The sequence below is a fragment of the Miniopterus schreibersii genome, assembly GCF_964146895.1.
Source record: "Miniopterus schreibersii genome assembly, chromosome: 20".
NCBI classification, from domain to species: Eukaryota; Metazoa; Chordata; class Mammalia; order Chiroptera; family Miniopteridae; genus Miniopterus; species Miniopterus schreibersii.
The window spans coordinates 15,029,944-15,050,762 of NC_138122.1; the positions used below are offsets into that span (position 1 = coordinate 15,029,944).

Below are 20,819 nucleotides of genomic sequence, written 5' to 3' on the forward strand. Positions count from 1 at the left end.
CTGTGGGACCAGTGGCCGTGCAACTTGACTACCTGTTGATGGAGGGACAGGCTGGTCGTTCTGGCTGACAGGCTGACAGGCCGACTGACAGGATTGGCTGACAGGCTGGCTGTACCGGCTGACAGGCTGACGGGATTGGCTGACAGGCTGGCTGTACCGGCTGACAGGCTGACGGGATTGGCTGACAGGCTGACGGGATTGGCTGACAGGCTGGCTGTACCGGCTGACAGGCTGACGGGATTGGCTGACAGGCTGGCTGTACCGGCTGACAGGCTGACAGGCCGACTGACAGGATTGGCTGACAGGCTGGTTGTACAGGCCGACTGACGGGATTGGCTGACAGGCTGGTTGTACTGGCTGACGGGCTGAGGGGACTGACTGGCTGTACTGACTGGCCCACCGACTAGCGGGTTGGCTGCTGAGGGTGTTGCCGCCAACAGCCAGCCTCTTCGCCTCCCGGTCACTTCTCGCATCACCAACCGGTTTCTGAACCGAGGCGCGCGGAGCCGGGTGGGGGGGACCACGGCTCCTCCCAAGGGCGGAGTTGGAGCCCATGCGCGGCGCGCGGCGCGCGGCGCGCGGCGCCACCTAATGGCCGCGGTCGTAATGGAGGGGCTGTGGGGGACGGGTTGTGGGGGCGGGGCTGTGGGCGGGACCTGTGGGTGGGCGGGGCTAACGTGGAGATTCGGACGCTGCGGGAGGGCAGGGGCGGGGATCTCCAGCACCCCCTTTTCCCGACTTCGCCTCTCCCCCCCATCCCCGTTCCGTTCGCCCCTGGGGTTCCGGCCTCCTCCCCTCTGTAGTCGGAGTGGGCGGGTCCCCTCAGGAGCCTGAGTCGCTCTGCGGCCCTGAGCGCGGGAGACAAGTTCCCGCTTCCCCTTAGGCCCCTTGGCGTCCTGACGGTCCCAAGGCCCGGCCGGGGCGGGGGCGGCGGGACCCTCCCGGCTCGGGCCGGCGGCAGAGCTCCGCAGGGGTGGGGGCCCCGGGAATCCTCGATGACTCTTGCAGGGGCCTGGGGAGCGTGAGTGAGCAAGGTGGAGGCGAAGGCCGGGGGAATTTGCATTGTTTCTGCTCCTGGGCCCAGAACTGCCCCTCGCGCCATTTGCCTGTCCCCTGTACACCCCCAATGATGCAGGACCTCACAGCTCAGCCGCCTTCCAGGCCGATCTGAAGCGTGGTGAACATCGGCGAGCCCCCTAGGTGGCAGCAAAGACCCGGGAAAGTGGTTCCAGAAGGTTCTCCCTTCTGCCCTAAAGCCGGAAAGGCCGGGAGGGACCGAGCCCCAGCGCCGGGAGAGCCGGAGCCCAGGGCGCAGGAACCGGCTCGCGTCACACGGCGACCCGACTCCCGCAGGAAGACAGGCGGCGAGGCGGAGGAGCGGCTCCCGGGGGGACCCGTGGGAGTGGGGCTCGGGGCACGGATGCCCTCAGACCTGCCCTCGAGACGGTCTGACTGTCCCGGGGCGGGGGGGGGGGGTCTGCTCACCTGAGGCTGACTCCTCACCTGTAGAACCAGGGACAAGAAGGGCACCTACTTCACAGGATGTTTTGAAGATTAAGATGCTGTGTGGAAATCGCTTAGGGCGGTGTGTGTGTGGCACGTAGTAAATGCTCAGTAAACGGCCACATTAATAAATGTAAAGCACCGTTCACAGGCCGCCAAAACCATGGCTGGTTGGTACCTGGGTGTGATGGTCTCTTGTCAAATCGGCTAAGTTACAGCCCCCAGTTATTCAATCAAACACTAATTTAGATATTGTGGGTGATGCCATTTTGTAGATGCAATTAAAGTCCATTATCAATTGACTTTGAGGGAGATTATCCTAGATAATCTGAGTGGGCCTGATTCAATCAGTTCAAAGACTGTAAGATCAGAGCTGAGGCTTCCCTGATGAAGAAATTCTGCCTGTAGACAGCAGCTTCAGCCCTTGGCAAGAGTTCCAGCATGAACCTCATGATTTTAGACTTGCCTAGCCAACCCCACAATCATGTACGTTAACTCCTTGCAAAAAAAAATTTTTTTTAATCTCTTAACATTCATCTCCTAGTGGTACTATTTCTCTGCTTGAACCCTGACTAATACATAGGAAATAAGAAGGATGTATATGTGTGCATGCACGCATGGTCTGGCATCACAGGGCCCAATCCTGTTTAGTCACTCCTTTTTTTTTTTTTAGATAGAGTGGAAGGGAGGGAGGGAGAGAGAGAGAGAAACATCAATGTGAAAGAGACAAGGGGATTGAGCTTGCAAGCCAGGTCGGAGCCCTTAACCAGGAATCGAACCCATGACCCTTCTGTGCACGGGCTGACTCTCTAACCACTGAGCAACACACCAGCCAGGGCTATTCACTCCTTTTTAAGCTCAGGGTGGTTTGTGTCTTTCAGAATCCTGTAGTTGGAGGCTGTAGAAAAACCATGATTGTTTAATGTAGGGCTGAGGGTAGGGCTGGGAGGGGGGTGGGGGCAGAGAGCACAGGCCTCTCAGTCCCTTCCACAACCCCTGCTCCCAGGCTTAGGCCTCCTGGATGCAACCTCCTTGCTTCCAGGCTTTCTCTACAGAACTCTTTTCCCAAGAGACACCACGCTGCTCCTCCTCCCCCTGCAGCAGGTGCAGGATTGGGAATGAGGGGTACAAACCATGCTGTCTCCCGGGGAACCAGCTGGTGAGGAGGAGGCTTCTCCCTCAGACAGCTGGTCCATTTGTCACTGTACCCTGCCTCTCCCGCCTCCATCCCGAAGGCCGTGGGTCCTGTGCATACCCACACCTCTTGCCCTCCCACCCTAATTCTAACAGTCACTAAAATTCATCAATTACATTTCATTTTGCCTCAGCACCAACCTATGGGGCAGAAGTCAACATTGTCATTATCCCCATTTTACAGAGGAGAACACTGAGGCACGGAGGTGTGTTCTCAGCCCCCCACCCGTTCCTCTTCCTGGGGGGACAAGCTTGGGCAGAACCTTAAAGGTCAGTCAAGAACACCTGTGGTGGAGAGGAAGCAGCTACGATGGGGCTGAGGGGTCTCATCCCTTCTCAGACCCTCTGTTTGTTCCTCAGCACAAATGGTGGTGGTAAGAGATCAAGGAAGTGGCCAATCTGAAGGCACTTGGCTTCCCTTCCTCCCTCCCTGTCACGAGGAACCTGGGGAGGCTGGTAAAACATGGTCTGGTGGAAAGGGGGACACTCAGGGGTCAGCAAGCCCTTGTCTGAGGCCTGGTGTGGCCACATGCAAACTGTGAGGACTTCAGCAAGTTCTGGAACCGATCTGAGCCTCGTCTGTGGGATAGGCTCCTATGGAGACAGGAAAGCAGCTGGTTCTTATTATCGGCACTCAGCTCTCAGGTCTGCCACCTATTCTCTCCACTTTTATTTTTTAATTTTTTGAGAGAGGAAGGGAGAGGAGTAAAGAGATAGAAACATCAATGAGAGAGAAACATCAATTGGCTGCTTCCTTCATGCCCCCTACTGCTGATCGAGCTTGAAACCCCGGCACGTGCCCTGACGGGGAATCGAACCGCCGACCTCTTGATCCATGGGTTGACTCAACCACTGAGCCATCCTGGCCGGGCTGTTCTCTCCACTTTTATTAGGGAGTTGGTGAAAGTGAAGACACCATGCCTCCCTTAGTCCCAGTCCTTCCCTGCTTCCTCACCTGAGAGAAGAGCAGTCTCTCCCCTACCCCAAGTCACTCATGCCATCCCAAGTGTCGTGAGTCCTTCCTTACCCTCACCCCATATCTAGTCCTTCAGCAAATCCTGCCAGCTCCACCTCCCAAATATATCCACTGTGTCCCTCCATTTCATTGCCAACCCCCAGGTCCCCGCCACCCAATCTCCCTCCTGGGCAAACTGCTCTCCCACTCTGTCCCATGCAACAGCAAGGATGAGATTTTTAACATACAAACAGGATCATGTCTCCCACTGCTCAACACATTTCCCTGGGGCTTCTGAAGGCTCTGGCCTCCAAGGCCCTGTGAGGCCTGGTCCCTGCCACCCTCTTCACCCTCATTTCACACCTGGCTCCCTCCTGCTCTCTACTTGGCCTCATTTCAGCTCCTGGTACTCTGCACATTCCCGTAGCACATGCTGTTCCCTCTGCCAAAACAGACTTCTCCCCACTTCACCCCTTTAGTTAACTCTTCTCCTGCCCAGGCTGCTTCTGGTACTTTCGTTAAACACATCCCTGACATTCTATGTCTTCTCTTGCAAGCACTGCACTCAGTCTGCCACGGCAGCATTCACTGGGTGACTGCAGGATTACCCTCAGCCCCATCACACACATGACCATAAGCTCCATTAGGACAAGGACCGAGCTGCTTTTGCTTACTGTGGTGTCCTGGTGCCCACACACAAGAGAGCTGAATCAATGCTTATTGAGGTGAGGGCATGAGGCAAGGCACCTTCTTGATTATGGGCGGCACCCACATGCCCTGGTTTACTTTAGAAGGCCTACTTTTCACCTGCCATCCCAACATAATAATAATGATGCCCTGGTTCACTCTCAAGTGTCCCAGTTGGTGGTATATTATACGGTCAGCCTAGTTATTGGAAAGGAAGGATAGGGGGTTCACCCAAGAGCTTCTGCTCTTTCCCAGCCCCATGCTGGTTTCCCACTTTTCCCCTATAAGCCCAAAGCTTTTTCTTCTTACTCCTGAGATTTTTTAAAATATTCTTCATGCGTTGCTTCCAACCCCCAGAAATACATAAGAATTCTGTTTGCCCATTTCAATGCAGAACGGTCTTCCTGGAGGGTTGCCATAGTGATCGAATGACATCACTACCCTGGAAACAGTTGCCTAGGAGATGAGTGATGTCACTTCCAGGATGTGGTTGCCATGGTAACCATTTCAGTGGCACTAGGGGGTGGCCAGGAAAGTGAAGAGGGTGGAGGGCGGATGCAGAAGGGACAAATGTGAAGGGCGGAAGGAAAAGGGGGGCAGCGTGGGGGGGGGAGGAAGGCCAGGACCATCCCAGAGCAGTTGAAAATAAGCAGAGAATCACAGAATCTCAGAAATGGAAAGACTCCAGGGACCACCAAAAGCACTCGTCTCCTTTTTAGAGGCTGCTGAGAGGCCAGAACTTGCTCAAGGTCACACCACCAATTTACAGGAGATGTTAGAACCAACCCTGAGGCCTCATGACCCTCAGTTTCCTATATGGCTCATCAGTAATAGACTTGGGTGGGTATATAAAGGATTCCCTTTGGTCATTTCATTTTTTTTAAAATCTAGCCTCAAATCAATCAATTATTCATGCATTTAACAAATTCTTTTTGTGAGCTGTGTGCTAGGCCCTCGAGAAGAATCTTAAGTGATGTTTTCCTAGTTACTTTAGTATTTTATACTTTTATAAAATACTAGTGTAGCTCCCCCACTAGAGTGTTAGCCCCAGGAGGACAGGTAACTCACCAAGGTATCCCTAGCATCTTGCCAATGTCTACCATACAGTGTTTGTTGAATGAGTGAAGACTGAGTGGTAAATGCCATTGTGTGGTACAGACCCACAGAACAGGAGCCCAGAGGGGGATTCACTGTAGCTGGCAGGAAGAGGGTGGGATTTCATAAATAGGATTTAAGTAGGCCAAGAGAAGAAAGCCATTCCAGAAGGGATGGTAATGGCTTGAGCCAAAGTGAGAGAGCAGGCTGAACAAGTTGGGTCCAGCAGGGAAAGAAATTCAACTGGTGGTGTTTGGGTCCACCTCTTGAGTCCACCTACAGGTACCTCCTCTCCTGGTTGAAGGAGCTCAGGGATTAGGGGGAAGGAAAGCATTAGGGTCTATGTCCTGAATATGCCGGGGGGGGAGAGGGGGGGCCAAAAACACTGACTGAAGAGACAATTGCAAAGGAGAAGGTCACTGAGAGAAGTCTGGTTGGTGAGGAGGGAAGAGGTCCCATCAAGGAAGACTTGGAAGGTCAGGTTTCCAGCCTCTGCCTGAAGGCAACATGTTCATGGAAAGAACAAGGGCCTTGGAGCCCTGCACGGAGACATGCTCTGCCACTTCCCAGCTGTGTGACCACATGAAAGTCACTTTTCCTCTCAGCCTCTCAATTGGAGCTACAGCCTTCTTCACGGATTGTCAGCTCTGAATTTTAAACTATGTAAAGCCCTATTTGGTATGATGACTGCTAAGTCACCCGCAAAAGGCAATCAGCAAATGTTATTTCCCCTTCCCTTCTTTGTACAGTCCCCGCCCTCCAGAATGGCATGGGAGTTGTATTTTGGAAAAATAAACTTGACAGTGGATTCCTTCATTCCTTAGCTCACCCAACCTTTTGAAGCTCTTGTTTTGCTAGGCACCATGGGAACCTATTGTCCAGAGGAGAGATGTGCACAGTAACTTAGAATAATAATGCAAAGACTGACCCAAAGTCACCAGGCAGGAGGAGGCCTCCGGCTAGATCAGAGGTTTCATAAGAGACAGTATTTCATTAGGCCTTGAAGGATTTGATTTGGGTAGGATGTCCTAGAGGTTGAAGAAAGGATACAGACCAGAGAGGCAGACGGGCTGGCTATTGTTATAACTTTTCTAGGACTCCTTTTCTCCAGGTGGAAATAAACACAAAGAGCCTTGAAGTGACAGCCCGTTTTGGTCTCAGTGTTTCCTCTTACTAGCTATGTACCGCATACCGCCTGATACCTAGGTGTCCTCATCTGTTAAAAAGATAATTCCTATCTTCCAGAGCCACTGTAAAGATTCAGGCCATGCACCTGAAGTGCCCAGAACATGGTAGATATTTGAAATGGTGGTTTTCATCAGCTTAATGACTGGGTTTTATCATGGAAGATGACGTTAGGTCCCACCCAGCTGTGAGTCAGTGTTTGTGCTTGCCTTATAGTTGAAGGGTCTCCTAAGAACTGAGGACCCTCTCAGTCTCTGAATGGCAGGCATCCTGGATGGAAGGGTGTATGGGAGGGTGTGGAGGGCCCAACAGTTGGAATGAAGCCTAGTTTATGTTACAGAGCCAAGAGGCACCCTGGGCTCCCCAATCCCAAGTGACTTAAGATGGCCAAGTATTTACTCGACAATAGCTCCATTATCAAGGATCCTACCCTACCCTCCAACTCAAACAAATGGACTTTTGAGCAGGATTTGAGGAGTTACTAAAAATCTGAAGCAATAACACCAATAAATTTAAACATCCTTTTCCAAGTACAATTCCTGCAACCCTAAGTGAAAACATTAAAAGCACTGTGTCCAGAATGGGATGTGACACCTCCCCCTCTTTTTTTCCATCTCAATCCCAAGAGCGCGGCAGTGAAAAGAACCATGAACAAGGGTTTAGGGGATATGAATGCTAGACTAGGTTCTGTCACCGATTTTGCAGTGACTCCTAGAAAAGCCATTTCAATTCTCCGGATTTCAGTTTCCCTGCAGTAACACTGAGGTTGACCCCATCTTATTTCATAAATTTATCTTGACAAGTTTTAAAACATGAGAGTGTGCGGAACTAGAAGGAAACTTCTGAGATCACACAGTAAAGAAGCCTTTGGGGCTTATGCCACATGTAATATAATAGCTCCCTATTAGCTCGTCTCAAAGAACCCCATTTATAACTTACGGGGCTAATTGTAATTATGTGTCCATACTTCTCCACACCCCATTCCCAGACAAAAGAGGATGCCTTATACACACTGAGTACTATGAGTTAAATTTAAACTTATACTCCAAATCCTACGCTTAAAAATGAGGGACCTGAGCCTTGAAGGCTGTGTGGCTTGTCACGGCTGCCTGGAGCAGACAGCAAGGCACTGCTAGAGCCCACAAGGGTAGAACTCTGAATTAGTAGTCTTAGAAAGAAGCCGTCCTGACTTCCCAGCTGTGTGAACTTGAGGTCTACAACCTTAGCTCCTCAGCTTCCACATCTGGAGGGTGGGAACAAAACCTTTCAGAAGACAGTTGTGATGTGAAACGAGTGTTTTCCCTAAAGCCCTTCCTCTGAAGAGTACTTCGAATATAAGAACAGTTTTAATGTCGACATGTTTATCAAAGCTGTATCTTGGCCACATAACACTTGTAGCTTTAAAATACCTGACCTAATTGAAGTGAAACTCAGTAACCATTTCAGCTAGCAATTAGGCCAACTTGAAACAGGCTTCCTAAGGAATTTTTAACACATGGGTCAAACCTCTACTTCGGAATGAGAAAGTAGGTTAAACTTGCATGCCTAAAAGTTCTGTGCTCCACCATAATAGGAGCTCATGGACAGAAATTGGGTCATGCCCATTTTCACCAGTCTAATATCAAGATTTAGTCAAAAATAAGATATTCAATCCCTGGTCAGGTGGCTGTTTGGAGTGTTGTCCAGTACACCAAGAGGTTGCAGGGTTGGGGTGCATATGGAAAGCAACCGATTGATGTTTCTCTCTCTTCCTTCCTCTCTCTAAAAATCAATAAAAACATACCTTTGGGTGAAGATTAAGAAAATAGTATCTTAAGACCTTTGTGTAACTGAACCAATCCACTTAAAAAGCACGTTTGGGCCTGACTGGCGTGGCTCAGCGGTTGAGCACCGACCTGTAATCCACGAGATCAAGGTTCGACTTCTGGTTGGGGCACATGCCCAGGTTGTGGGCTTGATCCCCAGCTGATCAATGACTCTCTCATCATTGATGTTTCTATCTCTCCCTCTCCCTTCTGCTCTCTGAAATCAATATATATATATTTTTTAAAGGCATGTTTGGTCCTGAGCACCATGCTGGAGGTAGTAACAATTGTGAGGGGCTGGAGTCATCACCTGAGGAAGGGTATAACTGGTGATACTGAACTTCAAGAGAAGCCTTGGGGTGCAAGCAAATGGGGAGTTTGCTTAAGGGGTTAGGCCTTTTTCTTTTTTAAACTCAGAGGTTCTTCAATTTTAAAGAATACTCAAAGCTTTCTTATTATTTATTAATCAGTAAATACTATTTTAGGGATGCAGGTTGTGTCCCTGATTAATATTTTATTACATCTAATACAGAAAGAATATTAAGAAAATTTGAGGACATGTATAACCACGTATCTACCTTGAGTGCTAACTATCAACCAGCATTCCACCAGGGTGGGTCGAATACCCTCCCCGCCCAAGTTAAGCACAGACCTGACCTTTCACAGGGGCGCTGTACTGCGGAAGGCAGCATTTTGGTCTGCTCAGCTCCGTATAAGCACCAGCTATCAGGAAGAGTGGACAAGAGAGGCTGTGTTGGCTGGGTTCACAGCAAACTACTTAAAATGCATGAGTTTTAGGTGTATATTACAAATTGTGTAATGGAATCAAAGGATAAGAAAACTTACTGTATGAAAAATGCTTCATGTTTGAGACTCAAACCAGAATTCAATATGGTAACCTGTTATATAGCTCCTTGAGGAGGTGAAATGAAGACCATACACTTAGAGATATCCCCAAAGCAGCATTTATTTACCCACTGAATTCCAAAACATTTAATTTAGAAGTCTGGCATTTCAATAATTACCCATCTTGATTGACATGGGCTGACACACATGGTGCTGTCAGGATACACAAGGACAATAGCCAAAGAGTTACAAAAAATAAATCCATGATTCTTAAACAATCTCAACCAAAAAAAAAAAAAAAAAGTTACAGGTATCAAAACTTTAGATGCATTGCATTTAAAAGAAGGTTTGCGCACATCATAATTTAAAGAGGCAAAACAAGGGCGCTACTGAAACCTCACATTAACAGTTTATTATAAAGCTGACGGAAAGGAGCAAGTGTTCTCTTTGTATCAGCTTCCCGTAACAGTTTTCCATTAGTTGAAGGAAGAGAAGAGGTGGGAGGGATGAATTCATTTTTGCATGCACAAGATGTACTGCTTATTTAACAAAACACTATCAGCTCATTTTAAATGGATCATTTAAATATCACTGTAGCCTGTTTTGGCTAATTCTCCTTTCTAAACTTCCCCACTGCTTTCGCCTGGATTTCACAACTACAAAGAGGCATAGTAAAATGCCTCATTCAGAACACACTTGTCTGCACAATTCGAAAAGAAAGCTCCCATGGGCTCAAAGCAACCATCAATCCAGCAACACCCATGAAGATTTATCTGAAATTGCTTCCCAGGGGGCAGGGGAGCAGATCTGAGTAGCTGTGCTGCCAATACAGATAGGTTTAGCACTAGATATTTAGTGATTGTGGCAAGGAAGAATTGGTGATGATGGGGGGGGGGGGGGTGAAGGAAGGGCCAGGGACCCGAAGACTCTTTAGTTGCCTTCTCCTGCTTCTTCATCCTGCTGGTCGCTCGTCCAGAGGGTGAGGTTGTCTCGCAGCAACTGCATGATGAGCGTGGAGTCCTTATAGGAATCCTCGTTTAGTGTGTCCAGCTCAGCTATGGCGTCATCGAAGGCTTGTTTGGCTAAGAGGCAGGCCTGCTCGGGTGCATTCTGGATCTCGTAGTAGAACACGGAGAAGTTGAGGGCCAGGCCCAGCCGGATGGGGTGCGTTGGCTGCATGTGCTCTTTGCTAATTTCAAAGGCTTCCTTGTAGGCCGCCTCAGAAGCTTCGACCACACTGTTTTTCTTCTCCCCGGAAGCTACCTCTGCCAAGTAACGGTAGTAATCGCCTTTCATTTTCAGGTAAAAGACCTTACTCTCATACTGGAAATCATTGCAGTTCTTGATGAGAAACTTGTCAAGCAGAGCCAGGACATCATTGCACACTGTTTCCAGCTCCTTCTCAATCTTCTCCCGGTAAGCTTTAACTTTCTCCAACTTCTTTTCATTTCCATCAGCCATGGTTTTCTGCTCAATGCTGCTGATGACCCTCCAGGAAGATCGCCTGGCACCAACAACATTCTTGTAGGCCACAGAGAGGAGGTTTCGATCTTCATTGGAGAGAGGTTCATTGAGCTCTGTCACCTGCAAAATGCCAAAGATAAACACTGAGTTCCAAGCCCAAAAATCTTGGAAAGAAATCTTCCCTTCAACCTAATCAAGAACCCCTCAAAGAAAAAGATTATGGACAAGCCACTCCACAGAAAAACCAATTATACATGGATCCTATGTAAAGGAAAGACTGTAGTCTAACCAAATAAATACTTGGAACTCAAAATACTAATTGACAAGGGCTTTGAGAAATTCATAATTCAGGCCTTATAACATGTTGCCTTCATCTTGGCAGAGGTATAGGGTTGGGGAGATAAAGGTAATAATCATGGAAAGGTTGTGAGGTGACGGTACATAATGGTGGGTAGAAGAGCCCCAAAGTTTCAGCTATTCTGCAAAGGATATTCAATAGTAAGATCATGTGATTCCTTTGTCAAATGTCAAAAATTACAGACTAGAAGTCTATTCCAGATTCTACTTCCAGCTGTATATTCTACGAAGAACCAATGAAACCTCCCTCAAATACGTATGAATAGATAAGAAAGTCACAGATGAGATCAGACAACACACAGATCTAATGGCCAGTTTCAGCTTGTGTGGTTACACATGGAATTCCTCTAGTACAACCAGTCCTCCCCTAAGCTAAAACAGATACATTAGTGACAGTAAAGTGCCCCAGCCTCTGATGAAAAGAAGTAGAGCTATTCAGCAGCAAGCTTTACTCTCACCTACCTGACAGGAAACCCTGACTGGCCATTAAGAATGGAAGCACCAATTATTTAAACTGGAACGTTAATTGTCACATGTCACTTTCATTACTTAGTTCTCCATCCTTATTTAGAAACAAGGCCTTAGTAGATGTAATCAGTTAAGATGAAGTCATAACTGCATTAGGGTGGATCCTACATCAATGATTGCTGTCCTTATAAGGAAAAGGAGATCTGGAGACATGCAAACAAACACACAGAGAGAACACCTTGTGATGATGGAGGCAGAGATTGGAGTGATGTGTCTACAACCCAAGGAACACCAAGGATTACCAGAAGCCACCAGAAGCTAGGACAGAGGCAAGGAAGGATTCTTCCCTAAAACCTTCAGAGGGAACACACAGCTCTGTCAACACCTTGATTGTGGACTTCTAGCCTTCCAAATGATAATAAAACAAATTTCTGTTGTTTTAGGCCACCCAATTTGTGGTGCTTTATGGGGCAGTCTTAGGAAACTAATACAGACTTGGAATCAGAAAACCTCGGCCTGGGCCATAGCAAAGCCAATAAATTACTAAATTGGCCTGTATCTTCTATAAAGCAGGGGGATTCCTTAATTACATGACCTACTGGTAAAGAGAAGCACTTGGGAAATCATAAAACACTCAACAAAAAAAAGTATTACTATAAATCAAACCAAATAAGGACAGAACCTTCTCCAATGGAGGGGAAAAGCCAAGTTCAATGGAGAAAGCTATTAACAGCATATTAAAAACAGACATGCCTAACATGGACTGAGAAAACTGAGCAGTGGAGAATCAGAAATTTAAAAAACAAAAACGTTGATAGATTTGAAAAATTAGTAGTTCAAGAACATAGGCAACCAATGTATTCATTTGTGTAAAATTAGGAACCTTGTGCCAAGTTCTTAAAAAGTGAAACAAGCAATTGTCTACCCAACTCAACAAAGCCCAGGCAAAATAAAAATACCAGCTCCTTCTTCCAATTTATTAATTTCCCTGCCTGTCCCCAGTCCCTCTGTTCTTTTGCCATAAATCCTTAGCCTGGATTCTCTCATCCTTTGCCTACTCAATCAATCCCACCCTACTACTTTCTTCAGTGTGGTCTCTGCTCCTCTTCACACAGACAGGAGTGGTCTCTCAGCTCTGGTCTCTGATCTGCCAATCTTCTCTCTACTAATCAAAATTCTATCTCAAATATTCTGACAAGCCTCAGAATGCTTGAATTCCCTAGAATAACTCTTTTCTGGGGCAACAGTCAATAAAACATAACATGAAGCAAGAACAGAATTTGGAGAGCCCCTTAATCTTACAGTAAGTAAATCTGACAAAAGGCACTTGACATGAAAATGCAAATGTATCCGTAAGGAGTCACTATATACTTCTTCCTTGACTAATACAGCGGCTTGTGTTAGATCACTGCAAAAATACCCAAAGGTAACTCTCCAGAGCACATCATTAAAACTAAGTGCCCATCTGAAATGTATTTATGTCACATAGGATGTTTGTGCCAGGGGCAGCATCATTTCATTAAAAACAAAAAACCCTAAGATATCTGGAGTTTAGCCTAAGTTAGCTGTGTGGCCTTGAATGAATCACAACCTTTCATCAAAAGTAAAATAAGGAGGATCACCCAAATGATCTCCAAGGACTTCTTCAGCTCCCAAATCCTAGGATTCCATTTTTCCTGAGCAACAATAAAAAGTGTGGTTAAGGCATGAAGTTGATACTACTAATGTAAGTGAAATTTGGGTGTATCTGTGGGTTTCAGGAATTCGTGTAGCATTCCCTCTCTCCATCAGGAATAAATTGCCAAAAAAGGCTACTGGGAAATATTTATAATAACACCTCCACAAGAAAAAATAATTTACTAGGCGTATTAGTGTTTATGTAACAATCATCTGGTTGCCTGCCAGTCTGAATGAATCACTATCAGCATCAGCTGAGGGTGACTAACATCACTAAGCAAGCATTGTTCTTAGAACCCCAGCCAGGGCCTAACTAACTGGATACATTTAAATACAGTATTTTTTCATATTCCTGGGTTACAACTCAGTTAACAAAAGGAAACTTATGGAATGAAGATAGTTTTATTACTTGATCAAATAACTAAAGAAAACTGGGAGTTTCCCCAGATTGGAAAATTATAGGTTGAAGGGAAATCAGATGGCCCATTAAAACAAAACAGATTCATAACCAGTGTTGACCAGTGATACTTATTGTAAATAACCTTCATTAATATTAGTTAACCCCAGTTCCCAACACTTCAAATTCCAAAATACTAGAGCCAGGAGATCTAAAGAAAAGTCTGGTACTATACTAAGAGAAGCAGATACTGGGAGGCAATGTAGCGTAATGGAAAGACAGGAGAGCTCTAACTACTAGTCCAACCACACCAATACTAAATCTACAGGATGATCATCTGCAGATTCCATGGACATGATTTACTCTGTCTCTACAATCTTAAGTTTCCAAATGTTTCCTAACTAGGAACATGAAGGCAAGACAAAGAATTTTCAAATAGAAGAGACTAGGCAATGGTGTCAACCTTCCTTCCACTCTAATGCTGGAGTTTCAACACACTCTCATTTCTGCACCATGCAGAGCACTAAGTCTTCACGTGGTAACTCCATCTGTAACGGGCTCCCCCATCCCTGCTCAGTCTCTCTTCCTTCTTCTCCTGCCCTTCTCCCCACCTCACTTAATCCTGCTTACACTCTTCCTGAAAACCTTAAATTGGTGGACCCTCCCCATTTATAAAGCCCTCCTCTCCACTCCTTTAAGGACTGGGCTCCCTGTCAGCCACTGGACCAGTATCCTTACCCACGCAGCCTTGGGCTACACCAACTCCCAACCCTGGGGCACTCGCTTCCCCCTTCTCTCAGCCTCAACACTATACAGCATTACTAAAAGTCACAAATGACCTGGTCTACTATGAATTCATTTATCTTCCTATGACACTACTCGCTTACTCAAAAATCCCTAAGGGCCTCCTCCCACTAACTCACAAGGCAATAAACTATTCATTTGTGAGTAAAAATAGATCCACTGCCAAAAATAGCACAGGGACTATTTGGGAAAACTTAAAAGTTCTTATTCTGGGAAACATCAAGCCTCAAAAGTAATACTGAGCAAACAAAAATGCCACCCCTGAGCTGCCAGGCCACAGTTGGGGTTGTCATTTCTCCTGAATAGCTCTCCCATCCTTCATAGCTACTCCACACTACCATCCCATTCTTTAGTTACCCACACCCACACTACCAACAAGTTTGCTTTTGATATTAGCTTGTAACAGAAGAAAATGATTTTCATAAGCAATTAGGTAAACATAACCACATCATAAAATCTTTAAAGCTTCTGTGGCAGAATCCTATACATCTGTGCATGGTTTTTTTAAATAAACTATTGGGATGAAAGCTTTCTTGGCTGACTCTTCCCAAGTCAAAGCCCTGAAAGTGAGGATTCTGCCTGCTCTCAAGCTGGCAAATCACCATCAGTCATCACTTGCCTGGGCCTGGAAAGACCACGCCCTGTCCTCACCAGAGAGGCTCAACTGCAAGCTCAGAGCAGATGAGTTCAGGTAATTAACATCTACTCAAGCGTATTAGTCAAAACAGCTACCTTTGTATCACTGAGACTGCTTGGGTCTTGCTCTTGACATACTGGCCATTTTCATAGGCACTGGCAGGAGTTAAACACAACCCCCATCTGAAAGGCACTACTGCATGCTACTGTCCCTGGAAGCATCAGTATTGAAGGCTTCAGAAACTGTGCCAGGTTCTGATCACAGGAAAGTGCTAACGCCCACCACCAAAGAGGGGAAGGCCATGGCAGTAAGGAGAGGGGGGATGCAGAAAACAGGCAGCCTCAACTTGGACAATAGCAATTTTACCAACAACCTAAAGCCTGAAATTTGGGGGGTCTATGTACTTATAAAATATACTAAAGGCAATATAGAAAAACAACTGGTGCCAAGGATATCAAAGAACTTCTTAAAATACCACAAGTATAATTTAACATCGTCCTGTGCTTAATTCATAGCAGGAACTCAAAGTCCATTAATATTTTACTTAAGCTATATAAAATCTTGGTCTTCAAGAGAATAAGCAAAATCCAGATCTGTGATTTTGCCTTTTAGGCTCCTCTGCTGCAAAGATCTGGTAAGTGCTAGTAGATTCTGATTTGTTTAGTTGACTTGAAAGGGAGGGAGGAACACTGATTTGTTGTTCCACTTATTTATGCATTCATTGGTTGATTCTTTTTCTTTTTAAATGTTTTTATTGATTTCAGAGAGAGGAAGGGAGAGGGAGAGATAGAAACATCAATCGGCTCCCTCCTGCATTCCCACTGCTGGGAATCGAACCCGCTACCCAGGCATGTGTCCTGACCAGCTGGAATCGAACTGTGACCTCCAGGTTCATGGGTCGATGCCCAACCACTGTGCCACACCAGCAGGGCTGGCTGATTCTTGTATGTGCCCTGACTGGGGACCGAACCCGATCCCGGCAACCTTGATGTATTTGGATGACGTTCTAACCTACTGAGCTACCCAGTAGGTTAGCTCAGTCGATTCCGTTCCTAATCAAACTTGGCGAAAATAACTGACATCTAATAGATGTACTTATGTGTTCAGTAAGCTCACTGGTGTAAAAGGCTTGGAATTTCATCACCAATGATGAGAATAGCTTATATACCAGAGTGTATACCAGACATTATCCCTTAGCCTCACAGGGCACTATCATATGGTGGTTAAAGTGAGAGCTCTAGAGTTAGGAGTTCAAATCCTGGCTTTTACAACTTGACCATGAGAAAATTAAACTCTAAATTTCATTTGTAAAATAAAGTTAATAATAGTATCTATCCAGAGTGGTTATAAAGATTAAATGAGAATGTACACAGCTACCGTTTACTAACTGCCTAACAAGTCAAATGATAAACAAATTCCATAACCTTGAGGAATTGTAACAGGAAAACGCATTTGGGGTAACCCCTTCCAAACCATATTCTGAAAAACTGCAGTCTACCATGAATACAAAATTCCAGACAAAGAGGAAAAAACACATTTTTGGTTTCTTTAAGGCAGTGGTGGGTTCCTTGACTGTGGGAGCTCTTCTGGAACCGCAAACCCAGGCAGGGGCCACAACTTTCACTTAGTGCAGCAAAGCTGTGAACTGTCCAATATCTGAAGAGCCTTTTAATTCAGACTACTGCAAGAATTCAAAGCCTCCCTCCTTCCTCAGACAATAGATAAAGTGGTAATTACATTTTAAATGACTGGTTAGTGGAAAACAGGACTGACTAGTTGATATGTATATATTTCAGACTGTAGTACCAATGTGGCTTTAAGGTTTCACACTAACCACAATTTTGGCACACCTCAAAATCATCTTTTGTTTGACACTGCAACACAGGTTATGTCTCACCCGGGGCCATGCAGCCGTGCTCTCCTTTTATGCACCACCTGCTCATTTCCCCACTGCCCATAATCTCACAGCTGTCGGAATAAGAGCCCTTTGCCACTGGCTGGGCCAAGTGCCTTTTCCTTCCCGACTCCTGTTTCCTTAAACTGCAGCTTTGTTTCCTGCACGTAAGATTTCTATAGATGTTCAAGTCCTTCGGAGGTATTTCTGCCCATCCTTTGTCAGTGTTGAGAAATGCCTGGGGTTCTAGAATCTCTCAGTGTTTCTTCCCACTATTATTCTGCATGGAAGCTACTAGGGATGGTATGAGGAGAGCTTGAAGGCATGCCTGCATTTCACCTCAGAAACATCTCTTGCCTTTTCAAATTATAAAGTGAAGCAGGGAATTGTAGTTCTCAACTGATGTGAGACACCACCGATTCCAATATGCATGATTTTTCTTAGAGCTTACCGAGACCATCCTCCAGGTGACGCTGGTAGCATAAAAAACACCAATCATTACCAGCAGGCAATATTATTAGGTGACCATTTAAATTATAAAGAAAAAAGAAAACAAGTTAGAAAATGAAGACTGAAAATGGACTTGATAGTAATACCAACATTACTATAGTTTTACACTGCAGAGGACCCAAAGCTGAGATGTAAGTTTCAAGGTCACAGAGTGGTGGCATCAGAACACCCCTTCACTAAGGTGTGCTGCTCCATCTTCCTTACAGCAGTCTACTTACCTGCCCTGAAGAAAACCCACATAAACCCAGAGGATTACTAGAATCCACTCTTTCCAAAAGCTGTTAAGGCCTGTGATATTAATAAAATGGAGACTGAGTCTTCTCAGTAGCATTAAGAATTTATCATACAAACATCAGCTTAGGGTTCCCACTCACCCCTGCCAAGTCTTTCCAATAAACATGTTCCATTTATTTAGGTGACAAAAAAATTGCTTTTAATAGGAGAAACAGGATAATGACCAAAAAAAAGTTCTTGTGTTTTTTAACAGGAGTTACCTTGAGGAAGTGGTTTATCACAATTCTGAGATGACATGATTAGAGTTTGCACAGAATTTCCAATGCTGAATGGCTGCTTATACAACCCATCAATCATCTCAGTTCAGGTATCAGATTCCCAATACATGGAGAGATCCATTAGTTTGTAAAATACTGCCTTAAAAGCCTCAGAGAAAAATTGGACACAAGTAGGTGCAGGAAAACATTTTTTCCAAGCCTGTATTAAGAACAGAAAGCCAATTTTTTCTCCCCAAACTGTATTTTATTCTGGTTCTCTCTCTCCATTCTTCCCTTACTTCCCAATTTAGGTTGCCTCAGGCTTCCAGAACATACCGTCTAGTCGTTTTCCCTTACTCTCAATTCACCTTCTTTTAAGCCTCATTCCTTCATTCCCAAAGGGCTCCTAACATTCACAGGGTGAGTGAGGGCCTCACTAAAATGTCCAGAGAGGACTCATCCTGTCTAATCCCAGTTCCATTCAGTTACTGGGGAGAAGAGGCTCACTTAAGTATGACTTGCTGTGTGTACAGAACTGGCTTTATCACAAAGAAATTAAAGCTCAGGACCCTTTCCTGAGGAAATGAGTTTACAGAGCCAGTCTTGTTTCTGAAAAACTTCCAAAATTAATATACTTTACTTTTTTTTTTTTCTTAAATAGGGCCTTAGACTTCAGTTCTAAAACTAGACCCTCCGGGTTTGGATGAAAAGCTCTTATCTAATCCATATCATGCCATGTCACCACTGAATCAACAAATGTGCTGTGTTGGTGGTTTCCAAACACACCTTGTTCATGTGTAATAAGGACAACACAGGCAATACAACTCTTCAAGTATGTTTCTTACCTGGATTATCCTAAATACTGACCTCATCAACATACTTCATATGATATTAATATCAAAAGCCTTAAAAGGAGCTTTTCAAATGATTCAGAAATTTTAGGACACCTCTGGATTTGTAGTTTTTTCCCCTAAGAAATCCCCTCACAAGGCCAGCAAAAGGGCAAACGAGCTATGACCCAGGGAAGTAGTTCTCAAACTTAAGGCCACTAAAATTTGCCATGAGAGCTGGTTCAGAGTCCCACCCCCGGAGGTTCAGAATCTTTAGGTCTAAGGTGGAGCCCAGACGGATCCTTCCAGGTCGCAGGAGGTTGTACATGGGATGAACAGAGAGGTTAGTGGCCACAGTTGTAGCTCTACCACTGTGTGACCTTGAGGCAGAGAGAAGTAATGTGCATTTAGAGAAAACGTAAAATAAGGTTAAGAGACAGAGACAGTAACAGGATAACTGGAACTCTCAGAAACGCAGGTGGAGTCAAATCCACAGCATTTGCTAGGGTGTGGCCGGCCCCCCGACTTCTTCACCGGAAATCAGGCTGCAGAATCGATCTGTGAGGGTCTCGGGAAAGCAAAGGCACAGTGGCTCGTCTCGCTCAGAAGTCACGCCTCATTTTAATCTCCAGGCACATGGAAGCAGCATCAAACCAGGGAGTGGGGCCCCACGCCCGCCGTCCTCCCGCCCGCACCCAGACTGCAGGATGGGGGTCTCCACACACAAAGCCAGACCCCGGCCGTGGGAAGATGGGACCAGCACGATTCGGGCGAGTGGACCGGAATTAACAGACTTCAGGTCGTGGCAGCAAAAACCAGGAGAGACAGGGCGCCACTAGCCAGGTGATTCTTTATTACAAGTTAGGGTATGGAGGAAGAGGGGAGTGAGCCCCAGGTCTGGAAGAACGCTCCAGGGGGAGGCATGTGTCAGCCTCACGTACCCTCGGGCACCCCCTCCCCCCACGCAGGGTTCCGAGCTAATGCGCGGCGACCCTCGCCCGCCCGCTGGGGGACACCGTCACCCGCCCGTCCCAACAGGGCTGCATGCGGGAGCCCGAGTGGCTCCCTCCCCGGAGACCCCGCCCGGGCCCGGCCGCAGGAAATGGCGGGGCGGGCGCGGGAAGCACGGGCTACGGGCGGGCGGGCGGCCGCGCCCAGCTGGGTCGCCCCGAGCCCGGAGGGAGACTCCGCCAGGCCGCCCATCCCTCCCCCACGCCGGGCCCCCGGCGCGCTCACCGCCTTCATGGCGGAGGCCATGTCGTCGTAGCGCTCCGCCTGCTCGGCCAGCCGCGCCCGCTGCAGCAGCTGCTCCCGGTCCCCCATGTCGCTCGTGGCTCGGCCTCGCCTCGCGCCCCGCACCGCTCGCTCGCCCGTCTGCTCCCTCGCCGCCCAGGAGGCCGCCGCCGCGCACGCGCACTGGCTCGCCGGCCGGCCCGAGGCTCAGGCTGCAGACAGCGCCGCGGCTCGCGCCCTCTCGCTGGCTCGCCCCGCGCGCAGTGGCTCCCGCCGCGGTCGCCGCCGAGGGAGGAGAGGCGGCCGCGCAGGGGGGGATGGGAGGGCGAGAGGACGCCTGCGCAGTGGGAGCAGCCGAGCCGGGCGGCCGGGAGCCGGGGGAGTGGGAGGGGGGAAAGGGCGGGCCGGCCCTAACGGTCTATTTCAAGGTGACGTCACCTACTATAAATAGCCGCCGCCGCGGCCCCGCCCCAGAACCGCGCAGGCGCCCTGCGGGTGCTGCATTTTACCGCCGCATAGGTGGAGGTGGGACAGGGGAGCGTGGGGTGGGGACTGCGGGCTGGAGGGGGGGGCGTGGTGTTGGCGGCGGCGCGGGCCGCGCCTGGGCTCGCCCGGCCCAGGAGAGTGCCTGTGAATCCAGGTTAGAGGTCTGCCTTGAGAAAGCCCCAAAGAGCAAACACACCCAGGGCTCGGAGGGTCCCGGAGGCCGCGTGGCCCGAGGGGCGGGTCTAACCGCGGGGCCGCGCGGCCCGCCCCGGCCCCACCCTCGCCGCCGGGCCGCGCGGGG

General features: G+C 47.6%; 1 protein-coding gene across 1 annotated transcript; it reads right to left on the reverse strand.

Moving 5' to 3' along the window:
• Positions 1–9,375: 9,375 nt before the first annotated feature.
• Positions 9,376–20,348, reverse strand: YWHAH (tyrosine 3-monooxygenase/tryptophan 5-monooxygenase activation protein eta). The gene is made up of 2 exons (XM_081123643.1): positions 20,036–20,348; positions 9,376–10,854 (listed from the first exon to the last, which is right to left on the reverse strand). The coding sequence occupies exons 1-2, from the start codon at positions 20,120–20,122 to the stop codon at positions 10,201–10,203; spliced, it is 741 nt and encodes a 246-aa protein (XP_080979769.1). The 5' UTR covers positions 20,123–20,348; the 3' UTR covers positions 9,376–10,200.
• Positions 20,349–20,819: the final 471 nt, after the last annotated feature.

Coding starts and splice junctions, on each gene's coding strand:
- YWHAH (XM_081123643.1), bottom strand. CDS start 20,122: ATGGGGGACCGGGAGCAGCTGCTGCAGCGGGCGCGGCTGGCCGAGCAG. Junction 10,855..20,035: donor TGGCCTCCGCCATGAAGGCG/GTGAGCGCGCCG, acceptor GGCATTTTGCAG/GTGACAGAGCTCAATGAACC.